The sequence below is a fragment of the Myotis yumanensis genome, unplaced genomic scaffold (genome assembly GCF_028538775.1).
Source record: "Myotis yumanensis isolate MYYU_CA2020_CCGP unplaced genomic scaffold, mMyoYum1.0.hap1 SCAF_15, whole genome shotgun sequence".
NCBI classification, from domain to species: Eukaryota; Metazoa; Chordata; class Mammalia; order Chiroptera; family Vespertilionidae; genus Myotis; species Myotis yumanensis.
In genome coordinates, this window is record NW_027223766.1 from 49,343,069 (window position 1) to 49,368,795 (window position 25,727).

The 25,727-nt window shown below is 38.8% G+C and overlaps 1 protein-coding gene across 5 annotated transcripts in view; it reads right to left on the reverse strand.

Annotated features, from left to right (window-relative positions):
- The window catches only part of CYRIB (CYFIP related Rac1 interactor B), a 113,881-nt gene that overhangs the window by 2,719 nt on the left and 85,435 nt on the right, over positions 1–25,727 (reverse strand). For 2 of the 5 annotated variants that reach the window (XM_070392337.1, XM_070392338.1), the window contains 8 exons: positions 24,052–24,134; positions 16,518–16,639; positions 13,611–13,716; positions 7,200–7,336; positions 6,108–6,185; positions 3,813–3,929; positions 2,332–2,411; positions 1,102–1,228 (listed from right to left, as the gene is read on the reverse strand). In XM_070392337.1, coding sequence (XP_070248438.1) covers positions 1,102–1,228; positions 2,332–2,411; positions 3,813–3,929; positions 6,108–6,185; positions 7,200–7,336; positions 13,611–13,716; positions 16,518–16,639; positions 24,052–24,124 — 840 coding nt within the window. In that variant the 5' untranslated portion in view covers positions 24,125–24,134. Of the gene's footprint in view, positions 1–1,101; positions 1,229–2,331; positions 2,412–3,812; positions 3,930–6,107; positions 6,186–7,199; positions 7,337–13,610; positions 13,717–16,517; positions 16,640–23,062; positions 23,146–24,051; positions 24,135–25,727 lie in introns of those variants that run through there. The other 3 variants (XM_070392334.1, XM_070392335.1, XM_070392336.1) reach the window with 2 other exon arrangements.

Genomic DNA, 25,727 nt, shown 5'->3' on the forward strand with positions numbered 1-25,727 from the left:
CAATTACTCTTAAACAGAAAAAAAAATCTACTCAAGTCTTATTATTTTCAGTTTGTCAAACAAAATTTTTTAAGAACCAACTCAGTCAACCTGAAGCGCCACCACACTAATGAGAAAGCCCGGGTGCGCTAAGGAAGGACTTCCTAAAGGTGCTGAGTGGCCTTTAACGGATGACACACACACACTGGCACGGAAACGAGGCACTCTCCAGATAGACACCCCTGGCAACGAGGGCTCAAAATCCCCAAATTCTGCTCACCATTCTCGAGCCATTGTATTATTTCATTTCCCTAAACTTCCTTTCTCTTAGGAGTATTTTCCGAGGTACAGGAAAGATTAAGTGAATAATTCCTGGGACACAGGAATCACTCAATAAATGAACTCACTTCTCTCTCCATATGATGGGCACTAATGAAGGCAGCCAGCAATCCAGACAGGAGGTGCTGAGAGCCTGCCCCGCTGGGAAAGGGAACCGGAAGACAATTCCCACCCAGCCCTGGTCATAATTCTGATGAACCAGATGTGAGAGAGCGAGGAGAGAAGTTACAAAACAGAGAAACCCAGGCCAGAGCCACAGATTATTAGAACTGGAGGAGGGAAAATGCATGGTCTTCACCTTTATTCGCTGCAGCACCTTTACTGGTGCTCCATATACAGGTGGGGCAAATGTAGGCCTACAATGGTATGCACGGAAAATAATGCAATTAACTAATAATTAATACAAGAATAGACTCTGTGTTTCGTGTAATTATAAAGCTAAATCTACCTTTACCCCACCCTGCATATTTAGATATAAATCTTTTGTCTGAAATGGCCTTTGGTCAAGAGAATGAAAGGATACAATTTTTTCTTATGTCTGATTGTTTATATTGCCCAATATGCAGGAGGAGTGTGAGGTTTCCCTACAAGGACGTGCTCTAAACAACAATACTCTTCCGGTCATTCTCCAACCGGTACACAGGCTGTAGGAGCACTGCCAGAGGAGGCCAAGGGCCCCCAGATCACAGACTAATGGTGCTGCCTGCTGGCTCTTAATGTGAAAAAGCCTCTGGCTTTCGATTATAGCAAGTGTTGGGAATTACATAAAACAAGGCCACTTACATCAATTTTTGAGGTTTTGGCAAATGCTCCCACGGGATGTACATGGTCATAGAGTATGATGACGCCCACCATTACCCTCAAGCAGAACGACACTGTCTCTTCGTTTGTGAACCTGCTTCTGTATTCCCTGGAGGGCAGAGAAGACACGATGCATGAGGTTCATCACAAATGAATGAGCTGATCCAAATCTCAAGCTGATGTGGGAAGACGCACTGTTAACCTGTAAGAGGTGCTAACACGAAGCCGCCCCTCTCCCCTGCAATGGCGCTCCCAGACAGGTGTGTGCAGCAGTCAGCACTTTCCTCCCATGGTCTCTCTATGCACCTGAGTTTACTGCCCATTCTGCTAGCAGAGATCAGACCATTTTTGAGAAACCCAAAGTAGCCCCAAGTAAAAGTTTGGGAATAAGTGCTATCACCAATATGATGAAAAAAGTCACTAGCTTAACAGAGCGAGCGTGTCTGGGCTGATTTATCTAAACACATTACTGTATTAGTGGATTTTAATTCTCTAAAATATGACTGGATTATTCTCTCATTTGTCCATATAAAAGGCATCATGTCCCAGCAGAAAGAGTCCTGGCCCGGGATGAAGGGTCCAGGCGCGTGTGGGGTCGGTCACTGTGCACAATCCCTTCACTCCCCAGGCCTCACTCTCCTAAGGGAGAAGGAAGAGAGGAAGGAGGGTGATAGCCGCCCTCTTGCTTGGTACTTTGGAAAATGCAGAGCTTCACTAAAACGACAGTTATCTAGTAAGACCATCTATTCAGGAATCCAGGTGGAGTCCTTCTGCCTATGACAACATGTGGCAGACATCCTGAACGGCGTGAGAGGAGAAACCCAGTAGGGGACTCAGGCGAGTGGTGAAAAAATGAAGACTGAGAACTCATACTGAGAAAAAGGGGTTAGCAGAAGAATAAAGGAGAGAGAATGTATGAAAAGCAACACTGAAAGAGCATTAAAACTCCTTCCCTTCGCCCCAAAGCACCACAAAAATCTCCATTATGAAGAGTCTGAGTTAGTCTTGCTGGTCTCAGGCACCTTAAAAGCAGCTGGACTGACACTTAACCAGAAGTTCCATGAAGCTGACAAGTTATTTTAATTTTGCTCACATATTACACTGGTTACCTGGTATTGCCTTAATTCCCACCTTACAATTAAGACATGTTTCCATCTGGACAACCATCCCACAGGATTATGAAAGTGAGAGACCAGCCGACACGATACTCACGGCGTTTCCAGCATGACTCTACACACGCTGGCCATGGTGCTCAGACAGTCCGTGGTATTTTCTATGGGTAAGTTTTTATTCTGTAAAGGTGCACGGAGAACAAAAAGAGTAAAAGTGAATTAGTACATAGGTGTAAGCTAAAACCTAGCATAACATGAAAAATTGGCAACTTTAATATTCGGTTTCTACTTTCAATTTTGTAAAAAATGCACTCAATTCTAGGTACTGCTCTAAGCTCTGGGGATACAGCTACCAGCTAGGCAGCCAAGGCCTCTCTCCTGAGAGGCGTGTAAACTGGGGCTGGTGGAAAGAGCGCAGCACACAGACGGGGGCCTGGAGGCTAGGAGCTGGGTGGATTTCATCTCAAGGGAACTGGGAAGTCACAACAAACATGTTAAGCAGAGGAAGGAAATGAGGTTTCTGTTTTAAGAAGACTTTGCTGCTCTTTGGAGAAAGGACTGTAATGGGCAAGAGCTCTTATAATGGAATAAGAACAGTCAGAACACGTAAGACACTGGGGGGTAAGGGAGGGTAGGGGTTTGTCAAGGGTGGGGGGGAAAAAAGGACACTTATGTAATACCCTTTGTAATACTTTAAGCGAAAAAAAAAAAAAAAACAGTCAGAACATGACCGCAGTAATCCAGGTGAGAGGGAGGTGGGCTCATGTGGAGAGGAAGCAAGAGAGGGGTTCAGTTTTCAAATTCAGCATTTATTTTGGAGCCAATAAGACTGTCTGATGGGGTGGACAGAGGGGATAAGATAAAGAAAGGAATTTAGGATAATAAGCCATAGTTATTTGTATAGGACCTCAGAGATACTGCGGGTTCGGTTCCAGACAACCACAATAAAGCGAGCCATACTCTTTTGACTGGTGGGAGGTCTTGCCATCAATTTGTAAAGAATGCAACATTTGTGAAGTGCAGTAAAGTAACGCATAATAAAACAAGATCTGCCTTTACAGTGGTACTCTTTTTTTTAAAAAAAGTGTTTTTATTGATTTTAGAGAGAGAAGAAGGGAGAGGAAGAAACATCAATGGGAGAGAATCAACATCGATCAGCTGCCTCCTGCACACCCTCTAACAGGAATCAAGCCCTCAACCTGCGCATGTGCCCTGATCGGGAATCGAACCACTGATCTCTTGGTGCGTGGATGACCCTCAGCCACTGAGCAACACCAGCTGGGCTACAGTGGTACTCTTAATTGAGACAGGAGAGACTGGGCCAAGGGCAGGGTTGGGGGAAAATCAAGACTTTGGTTTGGTCACAATACCACTGGGGTGTCAACCATACACCCAGAGGGAGGCTGCAAACAGGTGGGTCCTTGTGCACATGTGGGCCTCGGGGAAGGGGGCAGCACTCAGCGCACATATCTGGGAGTCTCCCAGCTTAGAGCTGGTATTCAGAGTCTCGGGACGTGCTGGGACCATCATGTCCGCAGACAGGCAGAGGAGCACCACAGAGAAATTCCAGGCAATGCTTACCTCTGATACAAATTTTGTTGTGGCATCACTTAAGGTTTTCAGCATCGGGGTTGCCTCGGCATAAAACAAAGACATTCGATTTGCCAGTTCATTATTTACTTCATTTTCTCCTTCTGCCTGCATGGAAAATAAGAGCACCTGACCATCAGCTCAGAGATGATTACATAGGGTCTCATTTGTACAAGGACTGAGACAGTGTTGTCTCATTCATGCTTGCTAAATAAATACTCTTAAACTATATTTTAGACTTTCAAGTAGTCTTCAAAAATAAAGATTTAAAAATGACAACAAGAATTTTTTTTTAAATAACCTTTGAAAAATACAGAGTGGGACAAAAGTAGATTTACAGTTGTTCGTATGAGAAAAAATACACTAATAATAATACAAAAATAAGCTCTTTTTGCATAATCACAAATATAAATCTACTTTGCCCCACCCTGTATTTTAAATGATATTAAGCAGTGAAATAAGATACTGACAGGCTGCCTTCTGGGTACAAGGGATTACTCTACATTCGATGGAAGACAGGAAGGTGACTATGACATCGCACCCTGACCCCACTGGGAACACACAAGTATCCACAATAGCATGGAGGGTGAGAGAGACTAAGTTAGACCAGAAGAAACTAAAATGGACTCATAGAAGGGTTGGGCGTTGGTAGACGATGCTGGGCAGGTTCACCCAGTCGATGCAAGTGTATTTCCACGTAACTGAATGCGTTCAGGGTACTAAGAGGCAGCAACTAGTTGAAGACAGGCTGGGAAGGAAGGTGGGGTGGGACATAGAGGGCCTTAAATGCTGCCTAACATCTTATCTGTGACGGTGAACCATGTAAAGCGTCAGAGAAAAGGAATGACAACATCTGTGTTCTAAAGAAAGCTAACTGATGACCGTGGGCAGAGTGCACCATAAAATAAAAAGACTGCAGGTCAGACAATGAGCTCTCCGGCATCAGAATGACTGCTCAAAGGAGAGTGCGAGGGGGCTTTCACCTGGGATGCAGTTACCAGATGACACGGGGAAGCGCTTGGAGAGATGCTTCACTCGACAAGGACCAGGCTGACTTATAACTATTGACGGCAAACGACAGTGAAAAGTGACTGATGTCTCTGGCCTTGAGGGATGGCTCTCACAGAGCACTGAGTGTTTTGCTTTTACTTTATTTGCAGGTGATACGGTGGTCTCACAGCAGGAACTGGGCTATGCACAATCTAACTGATGCAAAGGCACAGCTGCTTCTTGGAAAAGAGATCTTCCCCCAACCCAGGACCTGTCTTAGGAGCAACCACCTCATAAAACACTCATTCAATGAAAAAAGAGAAAAAAAAAGAATGGTGTCCTTTGGTATTTTTTAACCTCTGATGCCACTCAGCATCTTTACATATTTATGTAGTATTTCTTTATTAAACCATCTACTAGAGCAGCGGTTCTCAACCTGTGGGTCGCGACCCCTTTGGCGGTCAAACGACCCTTTCACAGGGGTCGCGTAAGGCCATCCTGCATATCAGATATTTACATTACGATGCATAACAGTAGCTACATTACAGTTATGAAGTGGCAATGAAAATAATTTTATGATTGGGTCACATGAGGGACTGTATTTAAAGGGCCAGAAGGTTGAGAACCACTGTACTAGAGGCTAGGGCTGATCCCAGAAATTTCTCTCTTTTCCACACAAGGTAGGCCCTCAACATACCGAGAAAAAGATATGTCTTCAAATTTAAGGTTTTACAAATGACAGACATCTGACTCCTTGGCGGTAGAAAGGGTATGAAACCGCTAAAAGGAGGAGGAGTCCAGAGGCTCACAAGCCTGAAGAAGGCAGAAGTGTGCTCTGCTAGGCAGGAGCAGGCGCAGAAGCCACTCCCTCAGCCAGCCAGATGCAGAGCCCATGACTCCAAGGCCACGCTCTCCCCTATGCCAGCATCAGTACTACTCCCCTCCCAGGGCTGGTTCCTCCTCGGAATATTCCATTCGATGAATATGGGGACAAACTCAAAAGCACCAATTCACAAATTATTATGTCATTAAAATGAGACTACACAGAGAAATCCAGTATTAATGTCACACAGACAAAAAATAATTTTATTGTGTGTGTGTGTGGGGGCGGGGGGGGTTGTTCAATACCATATGGTTTCCTACATTTTGCTCTTTCTTCCCACACCTGTGGTTGCCCACAGATTACTTACTGGCTTTAATTTTATCAGAATGAATGAGCAAATGAACAAATAAAAGAAGAACTTGAACTGAGAAATGAGTTATTATTACCACCAATAATTCAATGTGTTAACTTACTGGAACGTTATTAATCCGCATACGACTCAATGTTCTTCTATAATAGCTGAAATCATTCTGTATGGCAGGATTTGTCATCTAAAGAAGAGAGTTGTGAAAGAAAAAAGTAAGTACTAAATGACACTGAAAAAATTAAGTGAAAATCTACTAAATACAGTTTTAACTAATGAAGTAGCATTCCCAATTTGTAATAACATTTTAACAAATAAAACTGGTATCACCAAGATGGCTTTTTTGCACATGAATCAGGTTCACAATGCAGTCGGTCCCCAATGAACATATAAAATGTGCAGATTGTTTTTTAGTCATGGTCAATAAGTTTCCCTCCTTTTTCTCAATAATTTCACGTAATATACTAAAAGGTGGTTTGCCAAAACATAGTATTACCAAAAGACAAAAACAAGAAAAACTCTGCAGGCACTTGCTTTGGAATTACACCAGAAGTATGCATACATGGTCAACAGGACAATCTCCAGACTGACTAACATTTTGTATGTAAATCATCTGTGCTCTGAGTGTTAATAAAAGAGAACAGTTGTCTAAGATTTCCTCATAAAACGCTAAAGTTAGAAATCCTGCTCTTCCATTTTCCAGGCAAGGTATCCGAGACCCTGAGAAGACAAAGGGCCTGCTCCCAGCTGGCTACTGTGCAGGGCCCAACACGGAAGTCAGTCTCCTGCTGGGAGAGCTAATGCTTGTTTCTACTCACACTCTTCCAACAGTAGGAGGTAGCAGACAGGTAGGTAGGTAGGTATATAGACAGGTAAATTGAAGGGGTTGGAAATACCTGAACATTTTTACATAAAAGAAAATTGAGGTAAACTGGGTGAGCAGAAAGGAAAAAAATATATCAGAAAAGGTCAATATTCTTTCAAAGATCTTTTTAAAATGAAGTTAAATGAAGGCTGAATACTGGGTAATGTGCTATGCATGTATCAAAAGACATGCCATAATTTTTATATCCAGTTTTCCATTTTTGCTAAGGACATCAGACATCACTTAAGCACATTTTAGCTAGGTCTCCAGGCGTCCCTCCTGATGCTCTTTGAAGGACTCATGCTTTCATATAGTCAAGGCCAGCAGGAATCCTACCTTGAGTTCATCAAACCGGAGTGTGAAATGAAGGATTTCTGCAAACTGCTTAGCGAGAGCCTGCTCTCGCTCTAGGTGCTGGGTGGGAGAGTATGGGGTACTTGTCAAGGCTCCCAGAAGACCTCTTAATGCTGCTTCTAAAGAAAAGATTTAAATGTTGTTTGTATCTGGTGATATTTGTTAATTAGAAAGTGAACAATTTATAAATGTTGTGATTTCAAATCCCATGAAATTAAGTTCTCTTTAAAATCCAGATCATCTAAATACAATCACGCAAATTGATATTATTTAATAGAATAAAAACCTTAGAGAGACTAATTCAGTTTTGTAATCTATAAACTCAAATTCAAAGTAATGCAAAATGTAATCTGAATACCAGGATCAGAGAGCACCCTTTACACTACATTTACCAATCTGCTAAGTAACTTCTACAGTGGCCTTGTGTCCACACGGTCAAATCTGTCCATGGCTATGAACAAAAGACCAACTTCTCATACTTTGAATTTGCTGCTTATTTATAAACAGAAACTGCTTTCTTTCAGTTACTAAAGGAAACAAAATCTTTGATTTAATAATTAGCTGAGTTTAAGAAAAATGGTCCTTTTAAAATAAGTGCTACTTTTGGAATGCCAAGTTAGTAAATACTGTGTTTAAAAATGTAAATAGTTCATTCAAAAAAAGTGATAGAAATCACACTAATTTAGATTACAGAATCAAAAAACAATGCTAGATTCTATTCTGAAAAAAAAAAAACAGCTTAGAGTCAGAATATGATAGAAAATTAATGAATAAATGTCAGGTCAATAAACAAATATTTCTTAATGATAATAAATTTATGTTAGATCATCAACCCTTAACTTAAAAAAATACCAGCTCGCCGAAACCAGTTTGGCTCAGTGGATAGAGCGTCGGCCTGGGGACTGAAGGGTCCCAGGTTCGATTCCGGTCAAGGGCATGTACCTGGGTTGCGGGCACATCTCAGTAGGAGATGTGCAGGAGGCAGCTGATCGATGTTTCTCTCTCATCGATGTTTCTAGCTCTCTATCTCTCCCCCTTCCTCTCTGTAAAAAAATCAATAAAATATATTTAAAAAAAAAAAAATACCAGCTCTACTATTCATGAAGACTTAATGGTGAACCAACACCCATCCTGTGAGCTTAAGCCACTCTCGTTTAACTTTCAGCATCAATTCTGACATGGGTATCACGTGGATAAACTGCGTTTCAAAGAGATTAGAGCCCAAAATTGTAGCTAGTAGGTGTTTCTGACTTTACAGCCCTATTCTTTCTACCACATTAAGCTGTCTCTCAAATAAAGCAGCATTCTACCTAGCCATTTGTAACCTCATAAAATATTAATCTGATTACTACCAATCTTACATACTTATGTATCTATTATGTGCCAGATACTGGGCTAGATACTACAGACATTATCTGTCACCCACACAGTAACTCCAAATGGTAGATAGTATCCTTTTCATAATAAGTCAAAAAAACCATATTGACTGTCTACTATGTGCCAGGCACTGGAGAAACAGGGATGAAGGTAGTCAGCTCCCTATGGCCACATGGAGCCTGAATATATAGAGAAGAAAGAGAAATTATTACATTTGTGATGTGTGTTAAGAAGAAATACACGGGCCCTGACTGGTTTGGCTCAGTGGATAGAGCGTCAGCCTGCAGACTAAAAGGTCCCAGGTTCGATTCCGGTCAAGGGCATGTACCTTGGTTGTGGGCACATTCCCAGTAGTGGGTGTGCAGGAGGCAGCTGATCGATGTTTCTCTCTCATCGATGTTTCTAACTCTCTATCCCTCTCCCTTCCTCTCTGCAAAAAATCAATAAAATATATTTTAAAAAAAGAAGAAGAAGAAATACACGGTATAATGAAAAGGTATAAAAATAGGACCTCACCTAGTTGAAGCTCAGAAAAAGACCTCCCTGAGTAAGTGACATCTGAGCTGAGAATGGATTGTGCACTAAGGATGAGGAAGAGTGTGCAAACAAACAGGGCCGGGACCAGAGCATGAAATAGTACTCACATTGCAATACCAATACCAGTGGATGGAGCGCGTGGAGATTAAAACAATCTCTCTCTCTATAAAAGGCCAATATGCGAAGTGTCCCTCCAACCATCCGATATCGTTATGATATGCATTGACCACCACGGGGTAGACGCTCAACGCAGGAGCTACTGTGACATGCACTGGCCATTTACAAAGAAACGGCACCATGGACCTGGCGCCGACAAAGCAACACGTGGCTTCCCCCAAGTGGGACACAGGCCCCACCACCACCCTGGAGCAACACCCCACCAAATTGCAGCCAATCCTGCTGAGACTCCATGGCACAAAATGCGGCCCATAGCCCAGTCCCAGCCGAGAAACAGTCGCTGTGGGTGCCTGTTAATGACGTCACATAGCAATGCTCGGCTTCCTCTCCCTAGCAACTAGCCTCCTTGCAGTTTCTTCAGCCCAGGAACATGACTTGCTTTATAGCCAGGTGGAAACATTTCACACTTTAACCAAATGTCTGTGAAGCGTTTTCCCGTGCCTCATCTCATTTGATCTTCACAGAATTCCTGGAATAGGTAGATAGGAGACTCCGTAGAATCCTATTTTATTTTCATTAGCTGGAAAACGGAGATTTAGAAAGTTTGGAAACTTGACCCAACTGAAAAGAAGTAAGAAATGGTGGAACTTGAAAATTACTTCAGGTTTTCTCACTGCGCAGAATACAGTCAAACACTGCTGCAGTTAAATATTTCACCCTTTGTTCTCCCTGCATGATCTATAATAATAATCTGCTTCATGTTGATATTTACTGCTGTGTTGCTGACAATTACCTGAAAGAGAAGTTGGGATGCTTCACTGGGCTAGAAAAAGTTTAGCTAAATCAGAAAGCAGGTCTAATTAAGCAAGTTTATCTATATATATAAAGCTCTCGCTGGCGCCAATCCTACATGTGTGTTTCCATCTGTCATTGTTGACCGAGAACTTGGTTGACCCTTCTACTATTATAGAGAATGGGCGAATAGTGATATTAAAACATTTCTTCTAATTAATTTCCTTTCAATGTGCACAAATTTGTGCACCAGGCCTCTAGTATACACATAATGTGTGTGCCATATGAAGCATCCTGGCCTTGTCATCCTGATATCCCTGGATAAACTAAGTAAGCAGGGGCATTACAGGTTAGCATTTAAATTCTCCACCTCACCTGCAGTGTGGAGAATGGATTGTAGGCCTATGGCTGGCTCATAGAGCTGAAACGTGGATGTGAAAAATCAATTAAGAGGAATAACGTTTTTTGGCTACTCTGAAAAATGGTTTATTTCTCCCAAGATTCATTCTGTGTGCCAACATTAATGTAAGTAGAAAGCAAAGTTTGAGAGAGATGAGAGCAGGAAAAACCACTTAACACACCCACCAATATTATAAAAAAACTGGACTGTTACCAAAAAAAATTGCATTTACTAGATTTTATAAAGTCTCGGGGTTAATTTCAGCATTCAAAGCACTCTACTACTCTGGTAGACAGGAGACATTGCCCCCTAGTGGTGGAATCAAGTCACATGACTGAGTTGGGATGGACAATGAACTTAAGAACTTCTATGAATGGCTGAAGCTCAGGACCAAGAAAGGGAGGCCTCTGCAGAAAGTTCCCCTTGAGAGACAAGAGCCATTTAATCTCACCAACTGCCATCCACCTACTATCAAAGACCAGTCACTGAATCCTCAGAAGAGAACCCAAAGGATGTGGTCTGTGGGGGATTTAAAACAAACAGCCAAGAGACATGACCATAATTTATTGTGGGCACTTTGGGATAGATTTTGGTAAATTTAGTCCAGTGACAAGGACTCAACGTGGTGCATAAACTCACTCATTATGACCCTTGGAGGTGGTCCCTGTAATAAGTCCCTGGAACAGGAGGAAGACTGAGGAGAGACAACACAGTTTGTCTACTGTCTGTGATCAGGTAACCTCCCTCAGGTTATGTCTCAACCAGGAAGGCCTGAGACCAACAACCAAGAACAGGGTGTTTCCCAGGCCAGCAAGGGTAAGGGCTATGGACAAAGCTCAGTATCTTCCAAATTATTCAGTGACCCCTTCCCTGTCCCTCCATAAATAAGCCACAAGGGATCAAGGTCCCTCTTCTGGAATGCACCCGTGGTATATCTGCAGTACACAGGCCAAGCCATCCTCTCCTTGAGATTGCAGGATGCTGAAGGACCATGCTCATTTGATGCTTGTGTGGTATTCTGTGTGTTGTCTGTGCTGTATATCCTCATCTCTGGCTCAACAGTGAGGCAGGAAGAGAAGAGACTAGAGAGGTTTAGTGGACGTAAAGCAGAAGACTCAACAGACTGGAGGGCCAGACAGGATACTAAAGTTCAGAGAATTTAAGTGATGTGGCCAAGACCACACAGCTAACAAACCAGAATTCAAACATAGGCCATTATGCCACCAAAGCCTAAAATCCATTTATTGCTTCTCCTAAATACCCAACACCCATTTGATATAGCAGTTATGTATATTCATTGATGCATCATTCATTCAACAAACATTGAGTTGCTATCACAGGCAAGCAAAGATATGCATCCTGTAAGCAAGAAAACTGGAAACATTACTAGTCAGGTTACTGGACACGACATGAGGAGTAAGCCATCAGAGCTTAAATGCATACTTTGCTCTGAACTTTACAGAGGCCCCAGAGTACCATGATGAAGGCTCAAGGCTTCCAGGTGACAGCATGGAAACTGATGCTCTTTGCTATTTATTACTGTGTTACCACATGCCTCTGCGGAAATGGAACACAGCACCCACGATGAACCCATACCAGGAGCCCGATTCAATTCCAGTAGATAAAACATAAGAAAACATGCAAGCCTGACTGGTTTGGCCTATTTTATAATTATTCTTTTTTGGTTGGTAAATGCTGAGACTAGAATGAGCCTTAGTAAGATGAGTGCACCATCTAAAGCAATTCAACTATAAATGCAGCCAGAAACCAGCAGCACAGAAAACTCTCTAAATATGAAGGAGTCATGACCACCACGATTACAAGACCAAGGCCAGTGGTCTCAAGCTACCAAGCTACAGACTATGTAGATATTTGACTGAAAGGCAAATAGCATGAAAGAGCTGACTGCTGTGCTTGGGAAAATAAATTACAATTCTTATCTTTAGTAAGAAAAGGATAATTTACCAAATACTTCTATCTCAGCTATTACTTGTCTTCACATTTAACAGTGCATACTGTATCTAAGAAAAATAGCAATTCTCTTATTTTTTTTAAAAACATAGGGTTTTTTTTTTAAAAAAAAAATAACTTCCACTTTAAAGGAAAAGTTACAAACACAAATGGCCAAGTAGCTAATATAAAAGAATATGAAAGCAAGATATAAAAACTAGGAAGCCATGGGAACCTACTAAACTAGAAAGCACATGCTCTACATAATAAACAGAGATGCTTGACACTTAGCTCTGGCCAACTGAATGCAGATCAGCTGACCAACTGGTGCCTACGCTACTGATTTTATTAAACAACTGGAGACTTAACAACAAAACACAAACAGTTACCACTTTTAAACCTGGCATCTGATGAGGAATTTTTTTAAACTATGGCCCAAAGAAATCACATCTCAGGCCTAAACTTAGCTCCTGAGCCCCCAGGTTGATTCCTATCTTAAAGCACGGTTTCTTACCAAATTGCACGCATTCATTTAAAATACATAACATGTTTATGAGATTCAAAACTCAAAACTATATAAAACATGTGTCAAGAACTTCAATTTAAGTTTTTCAAATTTCAGACATACCTATCCTGCTCCTCCCGTATGGCCACAATTTCACACAGAAAGCCCTTCCAAGGTACGGCTTTCAAATTACACCCGCAGCTCGATGTCTACATCTTACTTTGGCCACTTCTCCAAGGAAGGGAATTCCAACTGTGTTCACTGGTTGTAGTGAAGGCACAATTCAGATCTCACAGTAGCTTTTCCCATTGGCTCCCTAGTGCTCAACTTGTAGTTTTAGATACATGAACTAACTGATCCTAATCAGCAATGATTTTAAGAACATCAAAATCTAAATATTCCAGAGCCTATGGATTAGTTCCTGCATGTGGGAGAGGGTTTGCTGGAGAGAACTTCTACAAAGAGGTTTCTCTCGCTAGTACCCTTTATACTGCATTGATATCAGAGCTTTCCTTATGGAATAACGTGTCGAAGACAACAGTCTAAATAAAGACGTAGGTTTATGCTGTAATATCCTACAGTCTAACAAACTTGCTTCACATATGTAGCGCATTAATATAGCAATGTGAACATAAAATACTCTAAATTATTTCTGGTGGCATCAATAAACGTATTTTTCACTAGGGAAGTCATAATTACAAAACTTTCAACTTACCTAACCTCTGAGAAAATTCATAAAATTTCTTTAATTTGCCTACTAGTGGGACAACAGCACCCCATGCCTTCTCTTGTAACTTCTCATCTGCTGGATGCTGGATGGCCTTCAAAATCCAAAGGGAAAAAAAAAAGTTGAGTTCTAAAAGTCACAACAGCATTCTTTTTACATTAAAATATATGTCTTAGCAAATGTTGGAAACCCTGGTACAATCTATAAAATACAGAATAATGGACCCAGGAATGCTGAGAGTGGGCCTTCTCAACTCCCTGGATACTTAACCCTATCATAACACACTTTTAGTTATCCTTGCAATGGACATGGATATAATGAAATAGGATGACACATACATGCTTGTTAAATATATTACGCCTTGATACCTTTTAGAGCCACAAAAAGAAACCATTTATATTGTTTTGCATATCACAGACAGGCTTTCTTAGCAGTTTTCTTTCAAAAAATTATTTTAGTAAAATAAAAAGAAACCAAAAAGTTAGGTAATGAATGAAATAAGATGCCAACTGTGGAACAGGGTATGAAACTTTGAATAATTCCAATTCCAGGGTCCAAAGTAGCTTTAGGAGACTTACCAAATTAAGAACCCAAATCAACCTGAAAGAAGGGATTCAGAAATTGTCACACTTATTTCCTATAACTAAAATATACTATTCTGGAATCCAAGTTTTCTTGGGTTTTCCCGAATAAGAAGGTAAAAACTAGTTTCAAATCGGAAAGGGGAGGAAATAAACCACAATCTAGAGACCCTAATATAATATAAAGCCTTTCTCTATGCCCAGTCTTTCAAATCACTAGGCAATCTTTTATTAATTTAGAGGGTTCTTCCCAAAGAAATATATTTTCTTATTTTCATCTTTATTTTGCATATAGATGCTTTTCTTAACCCTTTATGAAACTTAATATCTTTTTCAACAACCTGGTTTGCTTTCTCTGACATCTTCAAACAAGCTAAACACACCATCTGAAAGCTGAAACTCACACCCATGGCGGGGCGTGGGGGTTACTCATAAACACGATCAGGAGGTACTGATGTTTAGATTTTCCCAAGGCGCTAGCACTCTAGCTCCGTCTACATAAAACCAAAAAACAGGAACACAAACAAAAACTGAAACCAGGTAAATTTAGAAGAAGCTCTGAATAAATTAGCTACGAACTAAATAAATGGGCTATATATTATTTAAGCAATTTGCTTTATAAGCTTACCACTATATGCAAATGTCCTTGATTGTTTAACATAAAAAAAATTTTTTTAATGATACTTAAACACTATAGGAGTCCAAAGTAAATTACATTTATATGACTATGTAAAAATGTTTTAATGTTAAAAATATCTGACAATCTTTATTTCATATGAATATTTCAAAGGAACTGTAATATTATCCTGCTGTATATGAAAAATCCTTTTAGCCTCAAGCCCAGTCTCAGTAATGTTTTACAGCAAGTAGAAATTTGTTTATTTTATTTATTATTCAGGAAATGAGCAAATAGATAAAAACTTTAAATTTGCTTTCTTCTCTTGAGAAGTCTAGCCAAATTTTCTTGCAAGGATCTAAATATGATATTTCAAATATCTGCTCATTCTCATACTATCAAATGCTCCAGCAAATGCCACCCACTGTCACAACCGAGCACAGTTAACTGTTTCCTGGCCTTGCTGGATTCAGAACTGAAGCCAATGGCTGCCCTGCCACAACAACATGTCATGGTTCTCCTTTATAATGCTGGTTCCTTCTCCTTTCACATCAGCGTTACTGCTGCTACAGCACCAATCACAGCCCAACATGCACAAGGGTGCTTGGTCAGTGTCAATGTGAGGGTGTCATGGAGCAGGTATTCTCACTCTCATTTCCAAAAATATTGAAACCGTCAACACATAGATCAAAACATTATCTCCATCTCTAGTGGTTTATCCTAGAGAATAAGCATTGTTTATTTAATAGACTGTATCTTAAATGAGAAAAAGAGGCTACTGTGGTTGGCAAACTGCGGCTCGCAAGCCACATGTGGCTCTTTGGCCCCTTGAGAGTGGCTCTTCCACAAAATACCATGTGCGGGCGCACACATACAGTGCGATTGAAACTTCGTGGCCCATGCGCAGAAGTCGGTATTTTGTGGAAGAGCCACACTCAAGGGGCCAGAGAGCCACATGTGGCTTGCGAGCCGCAGTTTGCCGACCACTGGGCTAGGAGGTTTCTTTGGGTAGAACAGGACAGCTGAGTATGTGTTTATGCTGAGGAGAAAAAGTCAGTAAAAGACAAAAAAAAAACCAGACGGAATTAAGAGAAGAAAGAATTGAAATTCCAGAGGAAAATGGAGAAGAATGTTAGAGAACATAGTTTTGGTAAGAAGGAGAGAGACTACGCTTCTCCTAAACAGAAGAAATGGAGAATGAGATGAATGGGAAGAAACCTGGATCAGGTCAAAGGTTCGGGAGAAGCAAGTTGAGGGAGACCACACTGAACATTTGCTCTGTAGGGAAAAGTCAGACAGAGTTGGGGAGTCCAGACCACAAGGATGATTTCAGCGTTTCCCAGGGAAGCTTAGGAGAAGCGGGAAAAACAGACGACAGAACAAAAAGCTAAAGAAAGTTGTGTTCTCTCCTCCCCTCCATAAAAGTACCAGTAGGCCCCCCATGGATACAGTAAATTTCAGGTGTGAGAGCAACCAATAACACACAATTTTCTTTAATACACATAAACTACATATTTATAGAACATTGTTTTCCTTTTACCCTTATATTGTGCAACCACTTTTGAAATAATGCAAGTGATCTTTCTTTAAATACAATTTTTACTATGCACTAGAGTTTTAAAGTATAGAAAACGAGAGAGATTAAAAAGAGGGCGGGACACAGTGCATTCTATTGACTGGAAAATGGGCGTGCTTTACCTCTCGGATTTCATGGCCAGCTCCTCTATATGACTGCAAGTCCTCCAAGATGCCTTCTGCATCTTTTAACACTACATTCACCTGATTATAAATTTCCTTCTCGGACTCTGTAGGCTGGGCATCTAAACAGCAGGAAAGCACAAGAAAATTCACAGTCACATGAATTTTTTAGTACACATACAACTCTAAATCCAAATTTCTAAAGATGACTAACATTTTATTCATTTAACTTTGCACTTCTTGGAAAAGATTGATAATTTTTCCATAGTTCTATACTTGAACTAGCCTCAAGTTTGTAAATATCACAAAGCAGCAAGGGAACACCAAACATTATTTATTGTAGACACAAATAATGACTTGGTATATTAATTGAATTTGAGAATTATCATTTAAATTGTGATAGCACGGACAACTGCCTTTTCATTACAGTCGTCACTATCAGTAATGACTGCAAATTCATGAGTAATGATCTATTTTAATGCAAGAGAAATGAAAGGCCTACTATATCTTGCTAATCTATGTTTAAGACTGAAATGACTTTATTCTCCTATAAAGTTCATTTTAATGACTGAATATTGATATAAAAACTTTTAAAAGAATCCTTTCTAGATGCTGCCCTTTTCTAGGACCACTTTAAATTCTGTACCAAATGAACTTCTCCAGAATCACTGGGCCACTGAAAGCTAGATGCTTCAGCTGCAATGTTATCACTGAACTTTTTAAATGCTAAAGCAAAACTGCGCTCCTCCGTCCTTGAGGATGAGTGAGAAAAAAATGAAGAATTACAGTTACAAAAAGCATGACAAGGAACACAAACATATGGGTATTTCCACCACCTGCAGTGTTAGCCACAGAACATATGTTAATGTGACTAAATCTAGATTTCTCTCTGCTAGACTCGAGGTAACAGAAATTCTGTTTTTAATAACGTGGTCATTTTTTTCCTAAGGATAAATCTTTTTTATTTAATACATTTCTTGGGGAGGGGGGGGTCGGCACTCTGTGAGGAAACTGAATTTTTCTTGTATCTTTTCAACTAGGCCATGTTACTACAGATAAGGCATACAGCACTTAAAATGATAAACATTATGATTACCATAATGTTTTAGAGAAGAATTATGCTGGCAGGATTTCTCCCTGCTAAAATTTTCTCTTATGAGGGTAGGGGAGGAAGACCAAATTTATAATATGAATTAAGAACATTTCTGATCTCTTTTGTTTACCTAATTTATAATATAAATTAAGAACATTTCTGATCTCTGTTACATAAAACTAGTCTTAAGAGTTTTCTGTACCCACACCCCCTACCCACAAATACACAATGATCTATATTTATTCCTTTCCTTAGAAAATTTAAGGAAACTAAGTTGACACATGAAACTAGGACTCCAGATGCCTAACTAGAGTGTGTGCTTGGGACAAGTCATAGTTCAATCCCACTTATTAAACCTGCCAACTAGTCAAAAATATACCACACGTTTTTTAAATCAACAATTACAGTACCAAATTTTAATTTCAACATACCTAAGACAGTACTACAAAAACATAACACAGTAACATTTACATGCAAAGCCAACTTAACAATTTGTGTTCACATCTGTTCCCTTATTTTTCAAATTTCTTTTCAGAAATCATGCACTTTTTGAATGAAAATTCTATTTGACAAAATAATTACATAAGAGGAGCCAATTAAAAACTGTGTCCAAAGCTATACAGGTATTACTAGGAGCGAATACTGATATTGTAGCTAAATGACTTTAAAAATCAGTCTGTCATTTAGCAGTAATATCCTCTCACATTTAGCCAGACCTTGTTCTCCAAAGTCATGGTTAGACACACACTTTTAAAAAGTACACCTTGTAACTTTTATACTTACACCAGGTGCAGCAGAGAAAATACTCTTTACATGCAAAAACAGCCAACTTTATACTTTATCACGTGGGTTGTGAAACTACAGACAAACACCAATAGGAGACACATAGTTTAAATTCATGAAGAGGGAATTCATGACAAAGGACAATATTTTGACTGTTAGAGACCAAAAGGTATTTGTAAAGTTTGCAATTACTATGTATTTTTGGTGTGGTGACTAGTTGTTAAAAGAAAAATGTGACAGTGAGACTTACAGACAAAGAAACATTATCAAGTAGATTTGAATAGACCTTGGGAGTGATTCATGATTATTAAAGATTTAGTAAATAACAAGAAACTTAAAAACAAAGGCAAAGACTTCAGTTTCCCCTAAGGGTGGGACAGCCCCCAGCACCACACTGATTGAACAGTTTTAGACTGCCACAGGAGAGTCACATTGATAATTTTGAAAGCTGCTGAAGACTGCTGTAGAAATGAAGACAAACAGAAAATAGCAGACAGGTAAGCACTACGTTACTGACAGCAAGTCATGCAAAAGGTGAGATACTAGGGAGCGGGAAAGGCTATATAAAAGAAAGCATTTGTTCAAAAAAATGGTATCATATAATGCACCCAAGACTTGTCACTTTGATTTTTCAGAGCAAAGAATTAAAAATTGTATTAGTTGAAGGAAAAACCTGCCACTTAGCCGGCTAACAAAGGGATAGTTATTTGATTGCAAAAGGATGTATCTACTACTGGGAGTAAGCACAGTGCAAACTCATCAGGCTTATTTAAAAGCTGTTCAAGGGCAATTACAGCATGTTTCCATTGCTCTTACTGTTTGAAGGTAAAAAGTAAATATTGTAATAATTTCACCCCACTTTCCTATAAAGAGTCACTGACAATAAGTGTTAAAATTGAAGTTGGGCGGGGGAAAGGGGAAATCTGTAATACTCTCAACAATAAAGGTTTTTTAAAAATTGAAGCTGTTATGGTACAAAAAGAGGCAAAGATCAGTTACAAAAACGATAAAAAGCAAATCACATAAAAATGATAACTGTGATAAAGGGTCTATCTGCTTTAATCTTGCATCCATTCATTCATTCGCTCAATAAATATTTATACTCTAACTCCATAAATTTCATCAAGGCAGGGAGCTCAATGTACAGTACATACCACTGAATGGTATGCAAACTCAGTACCTAGCAGATTTTCTATAATAAATATTTGTTGCATGAATGAGAACGTACAGAGATGGTAAATATAAATATGCCTCCAGCGTGAGTTAAAGGACACCATTATGCATTTTCATGTTTGAACAAATAAAATCCTGTATTATTTTAGAAAAAAAAATAAGGAAAGACCATAAGAATAAAAATATTTCAAAGTACAGAGCAAAAGCAATAGAAAATATACAAAAGTTAAAATGGAAAATAAAGTTAGACTAAAGAAGTGGGTATCAATAGTTGTAAAAGATGGGGAGGAGGGGAGACAGGTAACACAAAAGACAGAAGAATTAGAGGAAATGTATGATTAAATGGAAAGGCACTAAAATAAAGAATCATAGGAAGTAAGGTTCTATTTCTCATTTACAAACATTCACCTATTTTTACTCTCGCACTGTGGTCTAACTGAAAATAAGTGAATCAAGAGTAACTAACAAACACTGAACTCTATCATTTACAAAGCACTATATAAGACTGGCAAGGGTCATAAAAATAAAAGTCCCTCTTCTCCTAGGAACCACAAATGAGTGGAGATACACACACACACATACACACACACACACACTAGTTATTTGGCTAACGATTTGTCATTAGAATGACTAGTATCTTAACAGCGTCATTATAAAATAATTCCACGAACAAGAAGAGAGTATACGGGCCCCATTTCAGTGCTTTTTATATATGCTGTCATTACCATAAGTGCTGCCAAATTTTATGGGGCAAATCGGAGCTTATATGTTAATGGAATCGTTATCAAGATTTTCAAATAAAATCTTATCCTATAGGTATAGCTTGTTTTAAGAAAGAGACACTCTTTCTAGTACTTCAAGAACAGGTAACAGTATGTTACAATGAACATGGATTGTCATTTCATGCCTTAAAGGCCTTTATAGATACTCCTTCTTCAATGTCCTTCACTAAATTTGCCTGAAACGTTCTATTGCACCTCCACAACACAACTCAAACATCACCATCAGAAAGTCTACTCCCTGCAAGGTAAAGTCAATCCCTTCCTGAGCTATACCGGGGATGTAAACTATGCAAAGATTATTATTAATTTGCATTTCTATCTATCCCACAAGACTGAGAACTCTCCAAAGGCAGGAGTTATCTTTGCATCTCCGGCACCTACTTGTTGGCAGGCAGGAGGCTCCGCATAAATGGATGTTGAACTGAAGTGAAAAACAGCACGTGTGTGCACATGCTAAAGTTAAGAGAGGAATGACTTACAGTAAAGACAGAGTCTTTATTTTGTACCCACAGTCTAAAATAAACCTAAATTATAATGGTAACCTAAATATTACTGTTCATCTAGAAATAAAAATGTAGAACTTGATATTTTATTCAATAAGAATGTGGCTTTATTCTCTGTAATCATAAGGAACTGGCACATCAAATATGTTGCCCATTTGTGACCCATCTCATGGGTCACTCTAGTAGCCAAATCATAAGGTAAACTTTTATCATAAAAGTTTTTTTATAAAAGACAAATGAATGAAAGATAAAACTGATTAAGTTAGAATCAAAAGAAAACATATTTTAAAAATCTAAATAAGAAATAACAGGCAAACTCTGGCCTAGGATACAGAATGTTTTCACTAAATTTCACTTACAGTATACCAATAAGTGTCAAACCAAAAGTTCTACATTGGCTGATATAGGCAACAATATCATTCTTTAACTTACAGCTGCCTGTAAAAAGTTAACACTTTACATGTAGTTCTTCATGATTGGAAATTGTTGTTGTTAGCAATTCCAACCTATTCCTGGCACTAAATTAACTATTTAAATTTAAGGATAACGATCCAAACCTATCCCAGATTAGGAAACCAAGACCAAATAATATTTTAAACACTACAGTAAACTCATACTTCTCACTGGACCACAACCTAAAGGTTGGTTTATAAAAAGATCAAGTGCCAAGTCTTGAACAAGATCTTGACTGTGTCAGAGCCAAGATTCTGCAAATGTAAGGAATTTGAGAGTAAAAGGGAGACAGAATAGCAGAAAAATATACAAGACCAAGTTTGAAATAGATGCAAATAAACTAAAATACAGCTTTAATGTAAGTTGCCTCATCTGAAAGAATAACCTTCAAGTCAGCAATCTGCTCAACATCCCCAAGCTGATTAAAATTCATGCTAAACATGCACTTAAAATAGTCTTGTTAAATTGTTGAGAAGGGTCAAGAAAACCAATATTTATTTAACTACATGTTCCCCTAAAAACCCACAATTTATTATGGTCCTGATATTAGCATTACTACTCTTCGCTAGCTTGCACACACTACCAAACTATTAACAGAACATTGATAGGAATGTAATAAAATTAGGAAAATATCAGAGACCATAAATTATTCCATAAAATGTAGAAGAACAATAAATTAATGTGTGCATAGGAACTGTCCTGGTTTTAAGAAAAATATTTAAATTATTCATAAAGTAGCATGGATTGCATAATATCACATAAACTAAACTGAAGTTGATGAAAAATGCAGTGACTCTCTGGGGATTTATTTTCAGGGATTTATTTTGTTTTTAAAACCAGAAAAGGTCTTAAAGTTTAAGTACTTAAATACCTGTTCAAATGTTTTAACCTTAGTGGTATTCAAGAATTCGCATGATTTACAATCTAAGGCTCTCTCTTCACCCTTTCCTAACAATTTCCTAATGATCAGTTAAAATAGCAACATTCACACTAAAACACCAATTTAATATCATTGTTCTTGATTTGACAACCAGACAAGCTAAAGCAATACAGACAGACAGCCAAAAAAGCAAAAGCTTTTCAACATGCATGGGGTCAATGACACTTACCTGCCACCCTTAGACCATATTACAATAGGTCATGCAACATAAAACAAACAGAAGGCAAATTACTTAAAGGTCTGTGAACCCATTATTTTCTTTATAGAATTAGAAAAAAATTAACTCCTGAAATAAGTACATATGAGTTTTTTAACTTTTCAAATTAATTATATACAAAGATTAAATAATTAAGGTTCACACTTACCTTTTAATATTATGCCAATACTAAGCTTTGAATGGCCTTCAAGAACCAATTTGTATTAAAATACTTCAATAGTACATGGAGTTAATATTTAATTTTTCTCAACTGTAATAATTCCCCTCAAAAATTGCTTCTATTAACAAATTTCCACCAAAATTTTTTATAGAAATGTTTTCAAATGAGAATCTTAAACGTTTTCATTTGAGATCTCAAATTGTAAAATAATGCTCAACTAAAGAGATATCTCTTGTAACAATTCAAATAAAAGTATTTTACAATTTAGTCTATAAAACAGGATTTCCAGTTCTAGAAGGCACCAGAAATTTTACTCAAACAATCCATAGCTCAGTCATGCAAAGCAGTTAAACAGATGGCAAAGTGGAAACATTCATTTAGTGCAAGACAAACGCAGTCTACTGCAGGCAAAGAGAAATAGATATAAAATCATCTTCTCACTTTCAAAATCAAGGAAAAAATTTGGCCCCTGCTCAAGGTCTGTGCATGTCAAAACTTTAAGAAGATTCCCCATGTTAAGGTACCTGTCAAGACAAGAATGAGAAAAGAGAAAATATCCCTTTATGAAAAAGAACATTGGAAATGGATTTTTTGTTTCAATAGCAAAAGGGAAAACGTTCATTAGGCCATGAATTCGTCCTTCAGGTTACCCAGACTGTGCTCAGGCGACAGCAAACCGGGCTCCCACGGTTGATGTGGAGGACCTAGAGGTGAAATGTGGCTTCCTGTACATAATGGCACAACTGTTGCTCTAATTCTTCGCAAGATTCTCCCAAGACAAGTCTCATTAGTGGCCTTATAATGAAAAATTCTCTAAGTATTCCAACAGTGCTAGTATTCTGGAAAAGAAATTTCTGATCAAGAATTATTCACATGTAATCTTGTTTAAAATTGCGCAGAAACAACAATTTAGTTCAAAGCCAAATATCAAGAGTTTTGGCCACAGCTCACCTTTGCATTTCATCTTAAAAGAGTAGGATGTTAAACTTACTTCCTGTATGCCATGAAATAAAGCAGCTATTTCTATCCAAATTTGGATTTGTAACTGGTGGCAGTTATTTAAGTACTGATTCTGATGTGCAGCACACTTCGACGGTATCCAGCCGCCGATGGCAGGAATGTGAGCATGTCACCAAGGCATACTAGTAGAATGTTCATCATAAGGCTCCTTGCTTCATGGACTAATGAAAGGACAGCACTGACTACAGACTCAACATGATTTTAGCAAATGAAAAACTAAAGAATTATATGTATGATGGTAATGTTTGCCTACAATTAGGGGAAAAAAATCATGCAAACTTTGATTCCCCATACTTTATTAACAAATGTTCTGGCTGGCCTTCACTGTGGTGTGAGGATCATTCACCTTTCACCTTTCACCTTTCACCTTTACCATTATGCACCAGCTGTGAAGGGCTAAAGAGACTTACTTTCAAAGTCCAAGAAAAAATGTGCTGCATTGTGGTCTATGTCCCTGGTTAGCACCTTAATGAGATTACCCATGCCAGCAAACCTAAAAATAAAAATGGCAACATCATTTAGTTCCAGGAAAAAAGTTTAAGCAGAGGCCTGGGGTTCGGCAAAGGCTGGCTTGCTCGGAATTACCAACAGGTGCAGGTCTATGTGCTCCTGGCACTGAAAATGTGGCACAACAAAAGCACAGGTGGCTCTGAGTTTATAGCTTTTGTCCTCTTTCCACAGATCAAAAAAAGTTACATACAGCAAGTTGGAAAAAGATCAGATTTTTACATATAACTTGCAATATTTATATTTGGCTAATCTATGGTAGGTTACTTCTTTATAACATTTGAGGCATATATTCCCAGTTTAAATGAACATCAAAATAGATTTCCCAAGTAAGTAAATACTGAGACCATATTTTTAAATAACACGGGTATTTTCCTTCTGTAGATCAAATCCTTTGGGAATATAAGGAAAACAGTATTCAAACCATATTTAACCATTCAAGACCAAAGGCAGTTACCAATAACCTACTTAAAAATTTTTACCACACATAAAACAATATTTCTTACATTTTCTATACTCCAAAAATTAATCAAACATTTTATTGTTTAACTCAGACTGATTATTCAACAATATTAACTAGATACAACCATACAATGTATGTAACTTAAAAGTTAACATAGCAAACCAGTATGAAGGATCTAGCAATTACCATAACTTAGTAAGTTTGCAGAGGAAACACAGTAAAAATAAGGTATTGGCATAGTAAATCTTGCGCACGAATTCGCCATGACTCAGTGTGGATGGATGTGGAGGGCGGTGTCAGGACCATCAGGAAGCCAGATTCAAACCTGGAAGTGGCAGTAACTATTGGAAGTCAGACTACAGTGCACAGACACTCCTCCACCCCCAATCTCAATACTTTTTCTCCAAATATGGAACTGCTGGCAAATATAAATGAAACAAAACATAAAAGCAACAATATTTTTTAATCAATGAAAGGAGACATCTTATTATTCATCCCCATACAGGAAGTTTGAAAAGAGTCAGTACTTCTGGCCACCTGTGCTGATATCCCTTCCTCTACCTACTCCCCAGACAATGGCCTATGTCCCTAACTTTAAACTCCACAAAGAGGAAATAATAGTACCTGTATAACAGTTATTTGTTGGACTGACACACACATTTCTTGGACAATTTTAAGGACAATCTAATTTATTCACAAATACGGTAAATAATGAAGGGTCTCCTTTCTTTCAAAACAATCTCCCAATGGGAGAGGTAGAGATCTGTCTTATTTTTTATATCAAAATCCCTATGACATAGAGATTCACTGGAAATAGTTTGTACAATGTTTTACACAAATGGATTAGCTGAGATAAACACTAAGAGGGAACTGTTTAAGCTTTAATTCTCTTATCTATCTATCTATCTATATGTAAAAAAGCCTAATATGCAAAGTGTCCCCTCGGGAGTTCAACCAATTGGGAGTTAGATCGCTTGCTATGACGTGTGTTGACCACCAGGGGGAGGTGTGGAATGAAGGAAGGCCCTAGCTGGCAGCAGAGGAAGGGAGGCCCTGGCTGGGAGCCAGCAGCCACTAGGGACACTGCCTGTGCACAAATTTTGTGCACTGGGCCTC